This window comes from Littorina saxatilis, linkage group LG11 (assembly GCF_037325665.1).
Source record: "Littorina saxatilis isolate snail1 linkage group LG11, US_GU_Lsax_2.0, whole genome shotgun sequence".
Classification (NCBI taxonomy): domain Eukaryota; kingdom Metazoa; phylum Mollusca; class Gastropoda; order Littorinimorpha; family Littorinidae; genus Littorina; species Littorina saxatilis.
Genome location: NC_090255.1, coordinates 17162844 through 17184786, shown reverse-complemented (window position 1 = coordinate 17184786; position 21943 = coordinate 17162844). Strand labels below are relative to the sequence as shown.

At 45.2% G+C, this 21943-nt stretch overlaps 1 protein-coding gene across 3 annotated transcripts in view; it reads right to left on the bottom strand.

Annotated features, from left to right (window-relative positions):
* Positions 1 to 1686: 1686 nt before the first annotated feature.
* The window catches only part of LOC138979898 (DNA mismatch repair protein Msh6-like), a 62561-nt gene continuing 42304 nt past the window's right edge, over positions 1687 to 21943 (bottom strand). For all 3 annotated transcript variants that reach the window (XM_070352661.1, XM_070352662.1, XM_070352664.1), the window contains exons 24-34: positions 20429 to 20529; positions 17981 to 18210; positions 16016 to 16148; positions 15261 to 15359; positions 13561 to 13680; positions 11936 to 12023; positions 11185 to 11274; positions 10573 to 10727; positions 9582 to 9716; positions 3146 to 3213; positions 1687 to 2348 (exon numbers count right to left, since the gene is read on the bottom strand). In XM_070352661.1, the coding sequence (XP_070208762.1) occupies positions 2276 to 2348; positions 3146 to 3213; positions 9582 to 9716; positions 10573 to 10727; positions 11185 to 11274; positions 11936 to 12023; positions 13561 to 13680; positions 15261 to 15359; positions 16016 to 16148; positions 17981 to 18210; positions 20429 to 20529 (1292 nt within the window). In that variant the 3' untranslated portion in view covers positions 1687 to 2275. The remainder of the gene's footprint in view (positions 2349 to 3145; positions 3214 to 9581; positions 9717 to 10572; positions 10728 to 11184; positions 11275 to 11935; positions 12024 to 13560; positions 13681 to 15260; positions 15360 to 16015; positions 16149 to 17980; positions 18211 to 20428; positions 20530 to 21943) is intronic.

Sequence of the window (21943 nt, the reverse complement as noted above, 5' to 3'; positions counted from 1 at the left end):
CACATATGAAAGGAAAAGCACCTTTAAACGAAAAAGGACACTTGCTCTGCTGTTTTTTGTGTGTGTTTTGTTTCTTTAATTGCAGCAAAGCATTGCTGCGTTTTAATGAAACACATATGGGATTTTCACTCCATAGCAGGTAACCTGTGTGGAATCATTAAATGAATTAAATATACTGACGTCCAAAAGAAACGCGAAAAATATTATTTATTTTACAAATAATTTTTTCTGGATTAACAAAAGTTGCGTTATTTTTGGCAGCCAGTATATCAAGACCGCGATGTCTGAGGAAGGTGTATTGTGAATTTTACCGCATCAGCGCACTTGCAATCCACGTAAAGCCCGAGTTAGCTGAGACATTTTTCTTGTGCAGTTCAGCTGCACGTGCAAGAAAAGCACAAAAGCTGATCAGTGAGTGGTGTTCACTGTCACTAGAGGATAAAAATGGCACAAAGTTACAGGTTTCATCAGTCCCTCATTCGACGCTATCACCATGCCAAGACTCACTTCTGCTGAACGCGAGAGAGCCATTGGACGTCTGGAAGCTGGGGACACGCCGGAAGCCGTGGCTGCGACTTTCCAATGTCACATATCCACCATTTATCGTCTCCTGCAGCGGTTTGTGATAACTGGCTCTACTGCTGATGTCGAGCGAAGCGGCAGACCCCGAGTGACGACGCCAAGGCAAGATCGGCACATTTTCCGCAGCCATGTTGCACATCCCTTCACAACAGCTGCAGAAACAGCCAGAACTGTTATAGGGACACAACAGGCACCCATTTCTAGGCAAACGGCCAGCCGGCGACTGCGCTTCAGGGGGCTGAGGAACTGCCGTCCAGCCAGGGGACCCGTCCTCACCGTGCGCCATAGACAGGCACGCCTGCATTGGGCGCAAGGCCACCTCAATTGGAACAATGTTCGCTGGCAGAACGTGCTTTTCAGCGATGAAAGCCGTTTCTGCATTGACCATGCCGACGGGCGTGTTCGGGTATGGAGAAGAAGTGGTTACCGCTATGCTGACAACTGTGTCGTGGAGAACAACGCCTGGGGTGGGCCCAGCCTCATGTTGTGGGGCGCCATCGGCCACAACCAGGTGCTAGGTCCCGTCATCTTCCAAGGCCTGGGTCCTGGACCCGGCAACGGCGTAACAGCGCAGCGCTATATGGACCAGGTGCTGCACCCTCATGTGCTGCCCTTTTTTCAAGCCCATGGAAACTGGGTTTTCCAGCACGACAACGCGCGCCCCCACACCGCCAGGGCCACTCAGGATCTCCTGCACCGCTCAGGCATCCAGGTGATGCCTTGGCCAGCGTTATCTCCTGACATGAATCCTATTGAGCAATTTTGGGACTTGCTCCAGACACAGCTCAACAGGGTGGTCCCAAGGCCCACAACTGTCGCTGATCTTGATCGGGCCGTCCGGCAGGCCTGGAGCAACATTCCCAGGCAAGCCAGCAACACGTTGGTCCGCTCAATGCACCGCCGATGCCAGGCCGTCATCGATGCTAATGGGGACCACACACGCTATTGACTGTTCTGTGAAGCGCTAATCACGCATCGTCTCCGCAACTTTACTGTGTTATGGACCATAAGTCAGTGTTTTACTCTACCAAAAATTGGACATTAATAATGAAATTTGAATTTTTGTACGATATTTTTATTAGGCAATAAATGACACTAGACACTGTTTTTCGCGTTTCTTTTGGACGTCAGTATACATGTTCTTTGACAGGAAAAGACTCCTTGATATGAAACAACACTCAGATTGTCTACTTGCAACAGGTACCGCTGTATCGAACCATGCACAAAAAGTAAGTACAAGTGAGGTCCCCTGTCGCATAGTTCATGACCCTGTAAGCCATATTTCATGCATAATTGTGTCTATCATCAACCATCTTATCTCTTGTTGAAGAGAAGGCAGAAAAGTCCATAAAAAATGGATTTATCAAATTGAAGATACCCTTAATCAATCTCTTCAACCCGATAGAAAATGTTAACACAACTTTTGCACCAGTTGTTCACCTCTTCATTTCAGAGTCTTTCTGATACACGAACACATTATATCCATGACAATTTTGGTGCATTGAACACATAAAATTATTTTCAGTTTACTCAATGCTCAAAATACACATACAGATAATCAAAACAAAATTCCAACAAAAAAAAAGTACGTAAAACAAGATTCTCATCTAAGATCCAGTTGTGTAAAAAAATGTTTTCATTATGTACAGATGAAAGAGATATGATCCCGAAGGAGAGGCGGGGGGTTCTGACTTCATGCACAGACTTGACGCGCTTCCTCCAATACTGTTTTCACGTTATCTGCCGTGCATCCTCTCCACATCTTCCTGTACATTGAAACAGAAAATAAATTAGAAACACACACACATACACACACATACACACAAACACAATACACACACACCACACACACACTAACACACAAATCAGAACAAAATGTTAAAGGCACACTCCGTCTTATTAAGACAGTTTTGCTCAAAATCTCAGATATGGCCAGGCTTTTTACATGAGATAAGACCATCCCTCCACTTTGTCACATACCAAAAATCAACAGGTTGACTGCTGGCTGGTGTTAGTTGGGATGTTTTTAATGAATGAACTTCTTAAAAAGCCACTCAAGCACCTAGGCTTTTAATGTTTGGTATGTGACCAAGCGGAGGGATGGTTGTATTCCATCCTGACCAGATCTGAGATGGTGAGCTGAACTGTTTTCATGGGAAGGACTGTTCCTTTAATGTAAAACAGGAGTCATTTCAGACCACAACCACAAAATAAATGTTAACAAGATTAATGTCAAACATGAGTGATTACAGATCAATGATTGATGGTTCAGTGACATCAGCCCATACTAGGTTCATGAGGCACAATTTTTGTCTGATGCGGTCTGCGAGAACAGAGTTGATGTAACATTAGGCACAACGTAAAACACAAAATTAGTATTTTGAATTGTTCATAAGAGCTTCTATACATACTGATCACTATATCATGTAAGACTTCAAATTCAGCAATGCAACAGTGTATAACAAACAACCTGTTCCTGGTTCCATCTGCTTTTTTTTTCTCTCTTTTTTTCTTACAAAAACAAACATTCGCAAAGCTTGGCTCAATGAAAAGGTTCACCTACCCAAACAAGTGCAGCTGTTCCACGTTCGATTCAAACTCTTTGGCCTTCTTCACAGCACATCGGATGATCTGGAAAACAAAAGTAATACATGCATGTGTGGTTGTATGTACACATCCACACGCACAATCTCTTCTTGTTCATCCTCATTCGTTCCGCACACAATCTCTCTCTCATCCATAATTTGCAAGTCCCATCTACCTTCCAACACTCCTCTCCCCAAATAAATAAAAACGATAAATAAAAATCACCCATTCATATACATACCCACAATTCTCTTGCCTCTAGACCACACACACATACACAAACATGCACATGTACTCACAAATGAGAAAACACACTAACATACACAACACAGAATTAGACAAAACGGCACATGCTGGCACACAAACTACTGGCACGCAAACACACTCTTTCTCTCATCCCACCACCAACACTACCACAGAAACAATAGAGAGACATAGCAGCGGTGGTGGGTCCGTACCATCACAATTCGGTCACACAAAAAGAATCAAGCGCTGCACAGGGATAATCGAAAATTTTATTGTAAATTTTCATTTAATAAATATACCTACCCGAATCACATGTAGCATTGACACAATCGGAGATGCTAGGTTCTGAAAAGGCTAACCGTCTAAGGGAAGCAACCCCAACCACAAAAAGTGTAAACGTAGCCATGGTAATGACCATACACCCGGGGAGTTACCTCCCATCGTGCATGCCATGTCACTACTGCTACTGAACACGTGGTTCATATCATTCGACCTAAAGAATAAATTCTCCAAATCAAAAGCGGGGTTGGCGGGAGGGAATATACTATGTGATTCGGGTAGGTATATTTATTAAATGAAAATTTACAATAAAATTTTCGATTAAATTACATATTCCTACTCCGAATCACATGTAGCAGATTACAACAACAAGGCGGTGGGAAAGAAAAATCTAACTCACTCAAAAAACCTTGCCAAAAACCTGGACCGCTGCCAAAGAATCAGGGCGGTCCCAGTGGGAAAGAAAATCTAACCCACTCAAAAGCCCTTGCCAGGGCTGGCCCACTGCCAACAGGCAGTGAGGGAACCAAGGAAAGTCCTGATTGACAGCCGAGAAGTATCTCAGGCAAAGCGAAAGAGACAACCTCAGAGATCCAGAAAGCTGTGCTCAGCACTTCTTCCAATCTCCTAGCCGTAAAAAACAGCACAGGAATAGACCCAAGCCTTGGATTAATAACCCTGGCGAGCCAAGGGAAAGACAAGCTTCCCCCCCCCCCCTTTTATTGGAAGGAAATGCTAATGTCCTGAGAAGATCCGTGCGTAAGGTTGTCCCCTCAACTGAGAAGGACGAACCCCCGCGGTGACCCTAAGACAACCATGCCAAAGTCTGCAAACCTTGGGATGTAGTAAAGCCCAAAAGGCTTGTGAGAAAGAAGTCAGCTCAAAATAAGAGTGACCAATCCCCACGAAAGAGCGAGAGAGAGACATCCAAGCACTAAGTACCAGAGTCCACCTCGAAGAGAAAACTCACAAATAGAAGGTCGCCAGTTATCCCCTACCAGTCCCTGCGAACGCAGGGAGAGAGGTAGCACCCGACAGCAGCCACTTACGACTGTGCGTAAGCTACCGGAAGTGAGGACCCACGGTGGTCAAAAACCGATGTGACTGGCAACCATAAACAAAATGGCTAAAAGCCAGAATGTTCCCAAAACAGTCTGCTTGAAGGTAATCGAGAGTGAATCAAAAACCGAAAGCAGAAAACCAAGACTGGTAAACGTAAACCGTGAAGCCAGCCAGCCATAAGACTCCCGAAACCAGAGTTCTCAGGGAAAAAACAGGCAGTTAACTTCCTAGCCAAATCAAGAGCCTACCTGAGTTTGGCCAGAAACCCAGAGCGCGTCTGTCCCTGTCTGAAGACAGAGTCCAACGCGGAGAAAAACGGACAACCGTCCTAGACAAAGTTGCCTTTTGTAGCCGGGCGACTGTAAGGAAACCCGACCCAACGGACGTCATCCGGACTCGCCTCATACTAAGATGAGGAAGAAGAGAGGAAAGGCCCGAGACTGAAGTCACAGGAACCGAACCTTAACTAAACCTCTGCCCGAAGGAGAAGAGTAGCCAAAACCTGAGAGAGAGGAGGAAAGCCACAAAGAACTACTCCTCAAACATCCATTGTCCAAGACAATGCCCCCTCAGGAAAACCTGAATGTAACTTCCGAGGCCAACTCAAGTGAACCTTAAGTTTGGACGAAACACCAGAACGCGTCTGATCACTAGAGAAAGACAGAGTCCGACTCGATGAAAGACAACAAGGACCAAAGTCCGAACGTTTGTGGCCAAACAGGGGTAACCTGAAGCCAGAGAACCCCACAAGCCACAAGAAACGGGAAGGCAACAACCACCATCGCCGCAACGTGGAATGGCTGTTGCCCGGCCAAGGCTGCCTATTGGCTGCCAGCTTAGCTTAACCAGAGGAATGAGCATGCTTCTGCTAAGCATGGTTCTGAGTATGCTAGCCCTACCTTCCTTCAACCTTTGTAAAGCAGTCAGAGACCTGGTGATCTCTACTCGACTGAATCTCTACTGCAGGCAAAGTTTAAGCGACTCTCTTTGACTGTTCAGGGAACTGAGAATGCGAAAGAAACGAGTCCCTTCGACACCCGCCGTACGAGCGTAGAGAAGGAAGGGCAGCCTCATCTGCTCCATGCTCACCCTAGCAAGGGCTGGCCAACAGAGTAGAGAAAGGAGGCAAGTTCCAAAGGCTGAATAAGCAAGAAGGAACAAAAGGTGAAGCCCGTGTAGCCGAAGCCAGCCAAGGCTGAGCATGTTCCGGAACTGAACCATAGTAGAAACAGCGGCAGAACCAAAACACTAGAGATACCACCTTCGGGAGGAGATGGCCTAGCCAAAACCTGCAAACCGTGGTACCTACAAAAGGTGACTAAGGAACCGGAAGTAGAAAAACATCCTATCTTCACGGAACGGAAGTCCGACATCGACAACAAGGAAGCCACCAATGTCGATGCACCCAAGGGAAATCCTGAGCCGAAGCTTGAGCTGCGACGGAAATCCAGAACGTGTTCGATTGCTGACTAAAGACTGAGAACCAGAATAGCTCAGCTACGAACGCAAACCGAAGTCACAGTTGCTGGTGGTAAACTGATGAATGAGATGACCGGAAACCGGAAAACCATCCAACCGGAAAAAGACCTGACTTATCCCCCTACTGACGGTCGTGAATAGGGGAAACGTCCAGGGCCACCCGAACTGACTAGGCAGTAAACGCAACACCCAACAGGTAAAGTGAAGACTGCCCCGGCTGAGGCTAAAAGCCTAAATGCCCGTAGGCCAGCCGCTGTTCCTCACCCACCGACCTCCGAAGGAGTGTCAGGAAGAGGAGAAGTGTATCCGAACAGAGCCGGAAATGCAGCAGACAAAACCGCAAAAAACGGAAGCGAAAGATGCATAGAGTAGACTGAGGCCGGAAGCCCAAACGCCCGTAGGCCAGTCCTCTGTCAACTCCAGTCAAAACCGCAACGTGTACTTGAAATGGAGGACTTATGCTTCCAGTAAAACCGGAAACACCACGCCGACAACGGCTGCCGCACTGGTGAAACACAAATGCCCACGACGGAACAAGAGTGAGACAGAACATAAGAGGACTGGGGCCGGAACCCGAACGCCCGTAGGCCAGTCCTCGATCAACCCCAGACAAGCCACTACGTGCGCTTGTGATGGAGAACCTATGCTTCCAGACAGGAAGTGTAGGAGGCCGAAGCCCCGCCCGGGAAAACCTTCGACGTGACCTCTGCCGCAGCTTAGAGGACAGCGTTAAGCCTTTTTCCCAATAACCAGCACGTGTGGAATCGCTGACGACAGACTGAATGTCCGACACAACCGGCGAAAAAACCGAAGTCCACGTACTGGTGGAAGGCCGGTGAAACGGCATAACCGGAAAACCGGAAATCCGTCCCCCCCGACGTCGTCCTAACTCATGCCTCGACCAGGCTGAGAGAGAAAAGACGGCAAGTCTGCAGCCGCAGGAACCGGAACGGCAGTCGACGCGACAACCGAAGGTTGAAACGCTGACTACATCGGCCAGAGCTGAGACACCACCTGCCCGAAGGGCTGGCGTTGCTCCTCAGCTACCGACATCCGGGAGGAAGTGGAAGCGAAAGGAGCAGTAAATCCGGGCGGAGCCGGAAAGCACCAGACGAGACCGCGAAAAGCGGAAGCGCCGAATGCGAGGACGGAGGCCGGAAGCCCGAATGCCCTAAAGGCAACGTCCGGTCAACCCCGGAAACGACCACAGCGGGTGCGTACGTCAGAGGACCTATGCTTCCAGCGAGTGCCGGAAGCGCAGCGCCAGAAACGGCTACCGCCATTGCTCCGCCACACAATGGTCTTCGAGGAAGCCAGGGTGTGACTGAGCAGAGGACGAATGCCCGGGGGGCAACGTCCGGTCAACCCCGGAAACGACCACAGCGGGTGCGTACGTCAGAGGACCTATGCTTCCAGCGAGTGCCGGAAGCGCAGCGCCGGAAACGGCTACCGCCACTGCTCCGCCACACAATGGTCTTCGAGGAAACCAGGGTGCGACTGAACAGAGGACGAATGCCCGGGGGGCAACGTCCGGTCAACCCCGGAAACGACCACAGCGGGTGCGCACATCGGGGGACCTGGTCAACCCCGGAAACGACCACAGCGGGTGCGTACATCGGGGGACCTATGCTTCCGGCGAGTGCCGGAAGCGCAGCAGTCGGAAACGGCTAGACAACTCCGGAAACGACCCCAGCGGGTGCGTACGTCGGAGAAGTAGCCGGAACCAACTGCCGCCATTGCTCAGCCACACAATGGTCTTCAGTGAAGCCAGGGTGCGACTGAACAGGGGTTTGCGGGTCGTGAACCCGCCGAAAAGAGCTGTGTCCCAGCAGGGACTGTCCGACGGCCTCACGAGGGCCTGTGGACCAGCTCGACTTACTTGAATCGCCAACCACAGCGGTAGAAGACGAAGAAGCAAAACATCCGCCCTAGACAACGTCTCGGCCGGAAGCGTCAAAGAAGCCAACAAGGTGCCGTCGCCCACAGACAGCGGGACCAACGGAAGACGCAGGCTTGGAACGCGAAAATTTCTTCACAAAGATAACGCAGACACCTGCAACACCTGATCTGCTAACGGCAGAGAAGGCGAGGAGAAGAAACAGGACGTACAACAGTATATGACTGCCCCACAAAGTGTTTGTTCGAGGCAGAAAGAGTAACGAACAAAACATAACAAACATGTTAAATCCGAAACCACGACCAGTCCTACGGACTGGTAGATACCTGCTAAAGCCTAGCCAAGTAAACCACTGTCAGCAACGCTGATACACAAAATGGCGGCCAAGCGATAAGTTACTGGACAAAATTTAGAAGTCCAAAACGGACGAAAATTAAGCAATAACAAAAATTCCTGTCAAAGTAATGACGAAATATGAAATGGCTTACCAACTAACAAAGCAGAAGGCAAAAACGCAGGTAAAGTAAGGAGACCTCACCATAACATAGGCCTAGCCACATAAATAAGCTGTCAGGAAAGCTGAGCAACCGAAAGTGGCGGCCACAAGATAAGTTACTGAAACGCATTTAGGAGTCCAAACGGACAAAAAGTCAGCAACTATAGATAAATTCCTGTCAAACTAAAGACAAGAAGGAACAAGCTTACCAACTAAACAAAGCAGCAAGCAAGTAAGAAGGTAAAATTACGTTTACCTCCAAAATACATCGGCCTAGCCACAAAAATCTGTCAACTCATGCTGACAACAAAAATGGCGGCCAACAGTAGTCACTGAAATATCACAGGTCCAAAAACGGACGAAAATCAGCAACTACAACAAATTTCCTGTCAAAATAATGACCAAAATGGAAAGAGCTCACCAACTACGAAGCAGGAGGCAAGATAGACGGTAACGTGGCCGGTGGGTGTCAAAACAACACCAAACAGCGCAGCCACAGGGGAGCCCAAAAATCAACAACCTGCTCCCTCGAAAGCTGTAAGGTCGAATGATATGAACCACGTGTTCAGTAGCAGTAGTGACATGGCATGCACGATGGGAGGTAACTCCCCGGGTGTATGGTCATTACCATGGCTACGTTTACACTTTTTGTGGTTGGGGTTGCTTCCCTTAGACGGTTAGCCTTTTCAGAACCTAGCATCTCCGATTGTGTCAATGCTACATGTGATTCGGAGTAGGAATATGTAATTTAATAAATGATTTTAGCACAGTCCTGCACAGTCTTTGTCGTAAGGATTTCATGGCTAGTATTTGCAAATCACTGACATCTTCAGGAAAGCTGGCGAGTCGAGCAGCATTGAATCCGTAGATCTTGGGACAGGCACACACACACTCTCTCTCTCTCATCACGCCACCACAACCAACACCACCACTACCAAAAAAAACATAACTCACATCTTCAGGAATGCTGGCAAGACGAGCAGCGTTGAAGCCATAGCTCTTGGGACAGGCACCGTGGATGAACTTGTAGAGAAAGGTGATGGTCTCCTGAGATGGGTCGTCCCCTTCTTCGTTCTCCACCATACACGCCTGCAGGTAAAGAAACGGGTACACAGGTGTAAATAATCTACAGGTATAAATGGCATGACACAGTAACAAAAGTAGACGAAATCTGAAGAAGTGAGAGAAAAAAGAACCAGACCTGGGAACCCCTGTTTTTTTCTTTGAGTATTCTCAAACAAACTTGGCGTATTTTCAGAAAAAATGAGTGTACTGCACACAACATTTGAACATCCATGATTCAAACATGCTTCGCACGCGTCCGTTGCACCGTTAAAACTAAAGATTCTTTCAATGTTTAATGCCAAAAGCTGTAATCATTGATCAAATCCCAGTTATTTTTCATCAATTAAATAAACAGTGCACCAGTAAAAAGACAGGGATGCGCTCGCGAAGAAAGGCTGTCTAGGAAATTTCTCAGTGTATTTTTGTTCAACTGACCGTACTGATCGTATTTTAAACAAAAAGGCATACAAAATACGGCGAAATCGTATGGGTTCCCAGGTCTGAAGAACCCAATCTGTCTGCCACTGTCAATCAGCATGTTTATGTGTAAAATATAAAAGGAAGGATTGCAAATGCTTACAAAGAGCAAATGGAAACGAAACAAAACAAAACCCAAAGCAATGCTCCAACCAAACAATAAAAAAGAAACTAAACCTACAAGGAGAGAAGGGCAGACAAAGAATAATAATAGCTCACCCCTTCCAACCCAACCCAACCCAACCCAAGCAGGTGAAAAGAACAACGAATAATAGTTTCATCCCTGCAAACAAAACCACAACAGAAACCAAGCACCGCAAATGAACCAAACAGAGACAGTAAATGAAAGCAGAAAGAAGAGAAGGATGGGTCATTCTGAAATAAGCTCATCAACGTGACGTACCATGTGCCCAGTCCTGACGTTATCGTCGTGTGCGAACTGGTCGACCAGGGAGTGATAGTGTGTGGAGAAGAGGGAGCGGCAGTGGATCGTGTTGGACAACTCCTGCACCACAGCGAACGCTATGGCCGTGCCGTCATAGGTGGCTGTGCCTCGACCTGTGAAAGCAAGAAAAAAGAACATCAAGTTTTCTTCAAAGTGAAACTGTAAGTGATATTAATATTGCAACAGTTCTTGGTCATTTTTTGTAATCTGTGCTATAACAAAAAGTTAAGAAATACCCATCTGTACCAGTTGCAAGAGTTTTTCCAAGCACTGAATTCTATCCAATAAACCAAGGGAAGTAAGCGCTCTAAATGCATATGACATGTATAATTGAGTGAGTGAGAGTTAATCGGAACAAGTCTCCTGGCACCTGAGAGAATAACAAGCATTGAAATGAACAAGCGACTTTCATCCTCTGAAATTCCATCTTTTTTTAAGACTGAATTCTATCTTTCACCATAACCAGAATCAGGAATGTTTTCCCTGCCCCAACCCCCACACCCACCCCTCCCCACATCAAGAGAAGAAAGTGAAAGAAAAGCAAATTTGTCCAAAATAGCAGAGCCTTACCCAGTTCATCCATAAGCACCAGGGAGTGTTCAGTGGCGTGCTGCAAGATGGCCGCTGTTTCACTCAGCTCCACATAGAACGTGCTCTCTCCTGCACACAACAGATGCATGAAGCCGACCTGACAACTCTGACAGGACAGTGTTCTGCACTAAACCCTCTTGTGACGGGCCTCAAACCCCTAGGTACATGGCAAAAGTATTCTATGGGGAAAAATACTTCTAATCATCCATATCAAGGGTAAAGGTAACTGGCGGAAAGAAGTCTTGTACAAACCCTTCATTTTATGGGTACGCATTTATTTTTGTAGCTACCCATCATGTTGCATGCAGAAAGCTAGCTATTCCTCTGTGTCAACTCAAACATGATTGCTATAGCATTGCAACAATCAGACTCTGTTCTTGGTTTTGATTTTACGTCTTCTTGACACAGCATGTAAAGGTATTGCACTGCACACACACACCACCCCTCAATCCCCTCCCTCCCAATCATTGCTTGATATTCATACTGCATTTTGAAATGTCTTTTTAATTGTTTGACATGTTAATTATGTAAATTGTACTTTAATAAACTTAACTTCTATTTCTTCTTGTTATTAATCGGGTTACCCTCAATGGGCGAGGGCCGGATGAAAAAAAGCATGTTTACATTGCTTATTCTGTTACCCTCGATAAATAAAGTTCAATTCAATTCAATTCAATTCATTCTATACGCCACAATCCCACCCCTCTCTTTCGCTCCAAAGATCCCTCACCTGACATGATTTTGTCACTGGCTCCCAGACGCGTGAATATTCTGTCGACAGGAGTCAGGCGACACGTTTCTGCCGGCACATGGCAACCCTGAACAACATAGAAACTACATCACGCACCGCCCAACAGGGGCAAGAATGTATCAAGTGACAATTAAACCTTGATCACAGCAACTACAGTCCAGCCTGCCCTGGCAACCACCTCTCAACTACGACCACCTGCCCGTATTGACCACCCCATAAGATCCCTGGCACGTATTTTTTCCAATAATTCACCTTTTGATAACGACCACCCGTCTACAATGACCCCTTTTGGTAACGACCACCCGTCTACAATGACCCCTTTTGATAACGACCACCCGTCTACAATGACCCCTTTTGGTAACGACCACCCGTCTACAATGACCCCTTTTGGTAACGACCACCCGTCTACAACGACCCCTTTTGGTAACGACCACCCATCTACAATAACCCCTTTTGATAACGACCACCCGTCTACAATGACCCCTTTTGATAACAACCACCCGTCTACAATGACCCCTTTTGGTAACGACGACCCTTCTACAATGACCCCTTTTGGTAACGACCACCCGTCTACAACGACCCCTTTTGGTAACGACCACCTGTCTACAATGACCCCTTTTGGTAACGACCACCCGTCTACAACGACCCCTTTTGATAACGACCACCCGTCTACAATGACCCCTATTGATAACGACCACCCGTCTACAACGACCCCTTTTGGTAACGACCACCCGTCTACAATGACCCCTTTTGATAACGACCACCCGTCTACAATGACCCCTTTTGATAACGACCACCCGTCTACAATGACCCCTTTTGGTAACGACCACCCGTCTACAATGACCCCTTTTGGTAACGACCATCCGTCTACAATGACCCCTTTTGATAACGACCACCCGTCTACAATGACCCCTTTTGATAACGACCACCCGTCTACAACGACCCCTTTTGGTAATGACCACCCGTCTACAATGACCCCTTTTGAAAACGACCACCCGTCTACAACGACCCCTTTTGGTAACGACCACCCGTATACAATGACCCCTTTTGATAACGACCACCCGTCTACAACGACCCCTTTTGATAACGACCACCCGTCTACAATGACCCCTTTTGGTAACGACCACCCGTCTACAATGACCCTTTTTGATAACGACCACCCGTCTACAACGACCCCTTTTGATAACGACCACCCGTCTACAACGACCCCTTTTGGTCAGTCCCTTTGGTGGTCGGTATTGACACGTTTGACTGTACCATATACTGACACTGATGCAAAGACAAACAATTCATGTGAATGACCGTACACACAATCTCGGATTGCAGGAAGATTTCCACACGTGCACATTCATTTGCATGTAATGAACGGACACAGACAGGCTCTTAAAATTGTACATGCTCACTTGCAGTCTTTCCGAACTTTCATTGCTTCGTTGACAGGCGATGTGCATGCGCGAGCAGATAATGCATGTACTGCTAAATTTCAGCGTTTAACTTATATTACAAAAAAAACAAAACAGTCACTACAACCTTGATCTACTGATATTAAAAGTTACTGGAAACACTCAGAACCAAACGCAGCAAGTTGTATAAGGGACATTTACCAGCTGAGCCAGTATAACGATGAGTCCTGTCTGTCGCATCAGTGTCGACTTTCCTCCCATGTTGGGTCCCGTAACCATGACAACACGACTGGCGGCGCTGCTTCCGCTCTCCTCAGACTCCTGAACACAGAGAAAAACGTGTAGAATTCTTACACTTAGATACAGTGGTACCTGTAACACACGGCCCATCAAATAGGAGGACAGTTTCTGTTTTAGTTTCTGTTTTTCTTTGTCTATTATCTAGGAGATTGAGGAACATTAAAAAAGGTTATGAGCTTGCATGGATCATCCTTTTTTGAGAATGATAGTCGCTTGTTCATTTCAATGCTTGTTATTGTCTCAGGTGCCAGGAGACAGGTTCTGCACAACTCTTACTTTCTCTATTAATCACATCTTTCTTTCTTTATTTGGTGTTTAACGTCGTTTTCAACCACGAAGGTTATATCGCGACGGGGAAAGATGGGATAGAGCCACTTGTCAATTGTTTCTTGTTCACAAAAGCACTAATCAAAAATTTGCTCCAGGGGCTTGCAACGTAGTACAATGTATTACCTTACTGGGAGAATGCAAGTTTCCAGTACAAAGGACTTAACATTTCTTACATACTGCTTGACTAAAATCTTTACAACAAGAAGGGCAAAGCCCATACGACTCACATGCTTGACCTTGACCTTAACTAAACCTAGCAATGACATCATACACTAAGAACTGCTTTACACATTTTTCCTACCAAAATACATGTGACCTTGACCCAAGGTCAAGGTCATCCAAGGTCATGCAACACAAAGCTGTTAATTCAAGACATAGGAAGTACAATGGTGCTTATTGGCTCTTTCTACCATGAGATATGGTCACTTTTAGTGGTTCACTACCTTATTTTGGTCACATTTCATAAGGGTCAAAGTGACCTTGACCTTGATCATATGTGACCAAATGTGTCTCATGATGAAAGCATAACATGTGCCCCACATAATTTTTAAGTTTGAAAAAGTTATCTTCCATAGTTCAGGGTCAAGGTCACTTCAAAATATGTATACAATCCAACTTTGAAGAGCTCCTGTGACCTTGACCTTGAAGCAAGGTAAACCAAACTGGTATCAAAAGATGGGGCTTACTTTGCCCTATATATCATATATAGGTGAGGTATTGAATCTCAAAAACTTCAGAGAAAATGGGAAAAATGGGAAAAATAGCTGTTATTTAGACAACATTTATGGCCCCTGCGACCTTGACCTTGAAGCAAGGTCAAGATGCTATGTATGTTTTTCGGGGCCTTGTCATCATACACCATCTTGCCAAATTTGGTACTGATAGACTGAATAGTGTCCAAGAAATATCCAACGTTAAAGTTTTCCGGACGGACGTCCGGACGGACGGACGTCCGGACGGACGGACGGACGGACGACTCGGGTGAGTACATAGACTCACTTTTGCTTCGCATGTGAGTCAAAAATGAACTATATTCTATACAAGAAACACTTAACAAGGGTAAAAAGAGAAACAGAATCCGTTAGTCGCCTCTTACGACATGCTGGGGAGCATCGGGTAAATTCTTCCCCCTAATGTCGTATGCATTCAGAGTGCATATACATGTCATGATATGCCACCTGCAATGTATAGGTACACTTTAGGCTGGTCCCAAGGGTATCCTTTTATCGTTCAGGTACAATTCTAACAGAAGATTTTCACCCAGTACTTACGTCTTTCAATCCAATCACGGTGTCGTTGGGAATGAAGTCGCTGCCACTCAGACTGCCGCCAATACATGCGTGTCTGCCCTCACGAATCTCAAGGAACGGCTGAAACAATACCCATAATACAATACAATACATTCATGTCAAGTCAGTGCCAAATTCACATATATTCAAGGGACACCTCATTTACACAAGAAGTTCTAACATCTTTTGTATTTTTATCTTGTCTTTTTTTTCCATTCTTCTGTTCTGATTCTTTTACCCCTTCAATTAATTAATTTTCTGAGTGACTAGCTGATTAATGATGAATCAAGTGAGTGACGTAACACTCTGTGGATATGCTGTCATGATAGCTTTTTAAATGGCAGAATTCTGACATGCATTGTTAAGCAGTAGACACAATTCTTCTTCTGTTGGACTATAGCCTTCTACAAGAACTCCTTCAATTCATCAATCTCTTCGCTTCCAGTAAACATGTGTATACAGAGTGTTACCTGTATCTCACTGTATTGACAACTTACAGTGTGCTCTTGATGTATAAATGAATACAACACACACACACACATTGTTTGTTGTTGTTGTTCTTTTGTTGTTTACTAAAAGGTTTGTTGTCGGTGAAGCAGTTTACACCGGACGTCAGCTGATGTCCTGCAGGCAGCGAAAGATTTAACTTCATGATTGATTAATCGATGAATAAGAAATAAACTAATTGATGCAACACCCACAACACGGCATCTCTCAACATAACATCTTCTTATTACCGTGGTGTCATCTTCAGGGAGTGTTAGCTGTGGCCGACACATGAGGCCGTCACTGCAGCGACTGTAACGAGCCAGGGACAGCAGAACGTCCAACACAGACAGACACGCTACCGCCTGGTTCCACTTCTTGTACCTGCATCAGTGAGATACAGGTATGTACCGTACTTTCCGGGTGACAAGGCGCTTCATTATACAAGACGCACCCCCTTCTTTTAAAAAAAAATTGTAATCCAGTCACCCATTGGGCGCAGGGGGCCGATAGGGCGCACCAAAATTGAAAAAGTATACCGGTAACAAACGTGGAAGAATGAAAATAAGCCGGCGAGATCAAAGGCAGGTCCATTGTTTATAGACACGACCATCTTCCTAGGGGTCAATGACCCAGTTTTTGCCATGAGAGGTGGTTCCCCTGTCATATCTGAGAGAGGAAACACTTCCTGCACCGGGGTCAGTGACCGGTCAGTGACCGAGTTTAACAGAGTGGAAATGTGTGTGCGGCGAGATCAAAGGCATTGTGATAGCTGGGTGGCCTTGTTTATAGACACGACCTTCTTCCCAGGGGTCAAGGACCCAGTTTTTGCCATGAGAGGTGGTTCCCCTGTCATATCTGAGAGAGGAAACACTTCCTGCAGCGGGGTCAGTGACCGGTCAGTGACCGAGTTTAACAGAGTGGAAATATGTGTGCTCTGTGTGTGGGGCCAGATCAAAGGCAGGTCCATTGTGATAGCTGGGTGGCTTGAGAGCTCGAGGAAACTTGGCCAGGGCAGTACCTAGTAGCTGAAACATGCATTATCACAAGTTGTTTGACTGGTACTCAAGCGGTCTCTTTGATTTTTTTCTTTCATACACGGATTAGGCGCTTCGTTATACAAGACGCAGGGGTCGAACTTGAGGAAAAAAGTCGCGCCTTATGACCCGGAAAGTACGGTACATCACTGATGGAAACCATTTTTAGGTTAACTTCCAGTTCTCATAGAAAAGACGAATTGATGTACAGAGGTAAAAGTTACTGATACAGAAATGGATGGATACGACAGAGTTCACGTAACCATGTCGGTTGATACAGTGGAACCCCCCTTTTAAGACCTCAATATATTTTGTATAACATAGATATATAATGTATACTTAATATAATATATAATGAGCTGTTATTGATATTATAAGATCGTAAAATAAAGCATCTCCGTTTGTAAGCCCTAATATCTCATTGAAAAAAAAGCTGCACCTCGTGTGTTCAAGGAGTATACATACAACATGAAGGTCAGTACAGTGCTTCCTCCACTTTGAGACTTACACATTCTCACAAAATGACATCCTCAAAACAGAGGCAAATTATATGGACGATTGAGATGAGAAAGCAAGGTCTTCAAAGGCAGAAAGGACTGTAAATTGAGGGCTTGTAGGATCCCAAACAAGAATTACATGAATATCGGCTTGTAGGATCCCAAACAAGAATTACATGAATATCGGCTTGTAGCTAGGATCCCAAACAAAAATTACATGAATATCAGGCATTTAATCTGGGAGCAACAGCATTCTTACCCTATACGTTATTTGCGTTTTTGACCAAAATATGACATTTTACACAGATCGAGACAGTCATTGTTCTCCGAGACCTCGATAGAGGTCAAAGCAACTACAAAACACACGTCATGTACTGACTTTGTTGTTGTTTTGACGATTGAACAAGCACACACACATGCAATCAAACACATGACGTGTGTTTTGTAGTTCCTTTGAAGTTTCGGTCAACCTGAAACGCCCAAATATGAAGTTTTGTAGGCCTCTGACGTCACATGGCTCAAAGAAGGGAAATCCAATGTCCAATCGATACATTTCTTCTTAGCATATAATAGGAAGGGGGTGCCAGCTTGTGGTATTGGTTATAGTATGCATTTAATAATTGGGGATAGAGGTTATCTGTTTACTTATTTGTTATGAAAACAATCAAGCACAACATCGCACCTTTCATCAAAGCTGTGGAAGATCTTCCGCATGATGTCCTTGAGAGCCGAGTCCTTCCGCTCCTCCGCATCCACAAGGTCAGCCAGCAGGTTGTCAATGACCTTAGTGCGGTAACGCTTGGCCCCCTTTTTGGACGACATCAGTTCGTACTCCTCCGGAACTCGTTTCAGCGCCGCCTCCGGTATTTCCATCTGGAAGCGGTTCTTCGCCGTTCCCCAGTACACAATCGTCTGAAAGATGAGTCAATCAGTAAGTCATTCAATCAATCAATCAGTCAGTAATCAGTGTTTGACTAAGCTGGTAACATTTTCAGAGTTGACACCGACGTAAGTTCTTTTTTAAAAGTTCTCACTCTGTACATCTGGTAACGGTTCTTTGCTGTTCCCCAGTACACAATCGCCTGAAATACGAGTCAATAAGTTTAAGTCAATCAATGATTCAATCAGTAATCAGCGTATGACTGAGCTGGTAAAACTTTCAGAGTTGACACCTACGTAAGTTCCAAACTGATTTTTTATTTTATTTAAGTTCTCTCTGTACATCTGGTAACAGTTCTTCGCTGTTCCCCAGTACATAATCCTTTGAAAGATGAGTCAATCAGTACAAGTCAATCAATCAATCAGTCAGTTATCAGTGTTTGACTGAGCCGGTTACATTTTGTGTGTAGATACTGTCCATTGGTGCAAGTTCCGGACTGAATTAAAAAACAAAATCTCACTCAGTACATCTGGTAACGGTTCTTCGCTGTTCCCCAGTACACAATTGCCTGAAATACGAGTCAATAAGTATTAGTCAGATATCAATCGGTCATCAGCGTTTGACTAAGCTGGTTAAACTTTGACACGTCCACTGGTGCACATTCGAGACTGAATTCAGAAAAAAGTTTTCACTCTGTACAGAAGGCAGCCAAACTGCAGACATCTTCGTCATCTTGGGACATCTTTTGGTGAAATCTGCCTAACCCATGGCTGCCATCCTTATGACTATGAAATTCCTGTGGGGGTCCGGGGGCCGCGAAAGGGCCCCGGTGGGGTTGTGTCCACCTTTGTCTGACTTGTCGATAAAGTCATAGTTCGTCTGATACTGTGGTAAAAACCTCACTTTAGCCCTTGGTTTTTGATCTTTTTATTGTCGTTTTCGGTGGCATTTTTAGAAGTCCAAAACCGGAAAGAAGCAGAACTTATTCTCCAAACATGCACACATTGAATTGGCTGGTCTCGGTTAACCAGAGCATCTTTTCACCACGTTCGTCCCCCAAAAAGAGGGTGCTTTCACAAATGATTTCAGAAAATTTCCTTTCCGGGAAAATCGAACAAATTTCCAGATTTCGTGACAGATTTCAAACATCGGGAGATTCCCGAAAAAATCGGGAGGGTTGGCAGCTATGCTAACCCCAGGGGGCTAGGCTATAAGTAAGATAAGATACAGAATGTGTAATTAAACCGTAGATCTTTGGTATGCCTTCAGGTGGAAGGATGCTCCTATCTCACTCGGTGTAAAAGCCTGAACACTTCCATGATGATTTACATGAAGGAAGGGAGGACTCTTTTAACCAACTTTCACAATTAAGCCCATGTACTTGAAATGATTTGTTCACTAAGTTATAAACTAGGCCCCTCCCTGCTGCATGAGTTAAAAGCATCATAAGTGTTTCACACATTTATGAGTTTAGTATTTATCTACTTTTTCACTCAGTCTGTCCAGTAGATCTAGCAGTGTTAACATGCAGCACCTGGCTGATGTGACCGAATCTGAATTACGAGAACTTATGAACACCGTTTTTCAAGAGAAAAGGTTATCGTATTGAGCGGACGCTGTATGACATACACATCAGAGTTAGTTATCTGTCCCGATCGCAAGATGAAGCCGATCGGAAGCGTGGTAAATACTCAACCTCTTTTTGAAAAGCATGTCCCTACTAAAAGGGCTCATACTCTAGCAACTGGCTGATGTGACCCAATCTGAATTCTGAGGAACTTATGAACTCAGTTTTTTGAAAGAATCAATCAATCAATATGAGGCTTATATCGCGCGTATTCCGTGGGTACAGTTCTAAGCGCAGGTATTTATTTTTTTAATTTTTTTATGCAATTTATATCGCGCACATATTCAAGGCGCAGGGATTTATTTATGCCATGTGAGAAGGAATTTTTTTACACAATACATCACGCATTCACATCGGCCAGCAGATCGCAGCCATTTCGGCGCATATCCTGGGAGCAACAGGGTATCATACTGAGCGGACGCTGTATAACAATTAATATACACATCAGAGTTAGTTATTCGTGCCAATCGCAGGATAAAGCCGATGGGAAGTATGGTAAATACTCCACCTCTTTTTGAAAAGCGTGTCCCTGCAAAATTGGCTCTTACTCTAGCACAATTGCTTAAAAATCCGGAAAGAGTTATTTCTAGAAAAACGTCCATTAACAAGAGTTGTCAACACACCTTGCAACCCAGTCGCTGTTTCTGTTTGTCCAGGTAATCGTGTAGCTGTGCCTCAATGCGCCGAGTGTCCGCCACCGCTTCATCGTAGTCGTCATCAACACCTGCACATACAAACAAAAAACCATCAAATGTTTAATTACAATCAAAAATACACTAAGCCTTGCCACTATCTTCCTGTACACAGCAGATCTTAAATGATTTATCACAAATGATGCAACCCTGATAAAACAAGGTTTCGACACAAACTTCTATGAATTGTTTCTTCTTCTGTGCTCATGGGCTAAAACTCCCATGTAAACTTGTTTTTTTGGTTTTTTTTACGTGTATGGCTGTTTTTACCCTGCCATTTAGGCAGCCATACGACGCTTTGGGGGATACATGCTTGGTATTTTTGTGTTTCTATAACCGGGCACCGAAACTCCGTCATGGATTACAGGATGTTTTGCGTGCGCACTAATTGGTCTTGTGCTTGCGTGTACACATGAAGTGGGATGAGGCATCACCAGGTCTGCACATAACATGACCTGGGAGATCTCCACCCTTAACCCTCCTGGCGCAGCCAAGATTCCAACCCACGCCCCTATGCTTGGGAGGCCAGGCCCGCGTCTTATCCACTCCGCCACTGCACCCATCACAGAATTGTTTCAATATCTTTTCTCACGGAAATCTCTTTAGCAGGGGAATGGCCGGTAAGGATGGTTTCTTAAATCTGGAAGAATACATGGTTTTAGAAGATTTCTTGAAAGGCCTCAACAATTCCTCAACAATAATAAAGCTTGTACCGTAGATGTCAAAACTAATTTTTTTTATGTTCATAATTAGTTAGGTGTATTGACAGCATGTTATTTCGCTGCAGTGTAAAAGACCATGAACTACGTCGGAGGACATAAATCTAGTGGATTTTTCAGTTCTGATTTATTTTTCTTCAAAAACTAATGTGAAAGAAACACAGCCCCATTCACACAGTAGTTGTTTTTTGGTGTTTTTTTCTTCTACTTTCTGTTCTGTTTACAAACACAAAGAAAGAATGCACTGCACAAAAAGTTATCTTTTCATCCTGATCAGAAAGCTAAGAACACTCGATCAAAAGCAAAATATTGTTTTAGTCTTCTAAAGTAGGGGCGGGGATGTAGCTCAGTCGGTAGCGTGCTGGATTTGTATCCAGTTGGCCGCTGTCAGCGTGAGTTCATCCCCACGTTCAGCGAGAGATTTATTTCTCAGAGTCAACTTTGTGTGCAGACTCTCCTCGGTGTCCGAACACCCCCGTGTGTACACGCAAGCACAAGACCAAGTGCGCACGAAAAAGATCCTGTAATCCATGTCAGAGTTCGGTGGGTTATAGAAACACAAAAATACCCAGCATGCTTCCTCCGAAAACGGCGTATGGCTGCCTAAATGGCGGGGTAAAAAAACGGTCATACACGTAAAATTCCACTCGTGCAAAAAACACGAGTGTACGTGGGAGTTTCAGCCCACGAACGCAGAAGAAGAAGAAGAAGTCTTCTAAAGTTAATT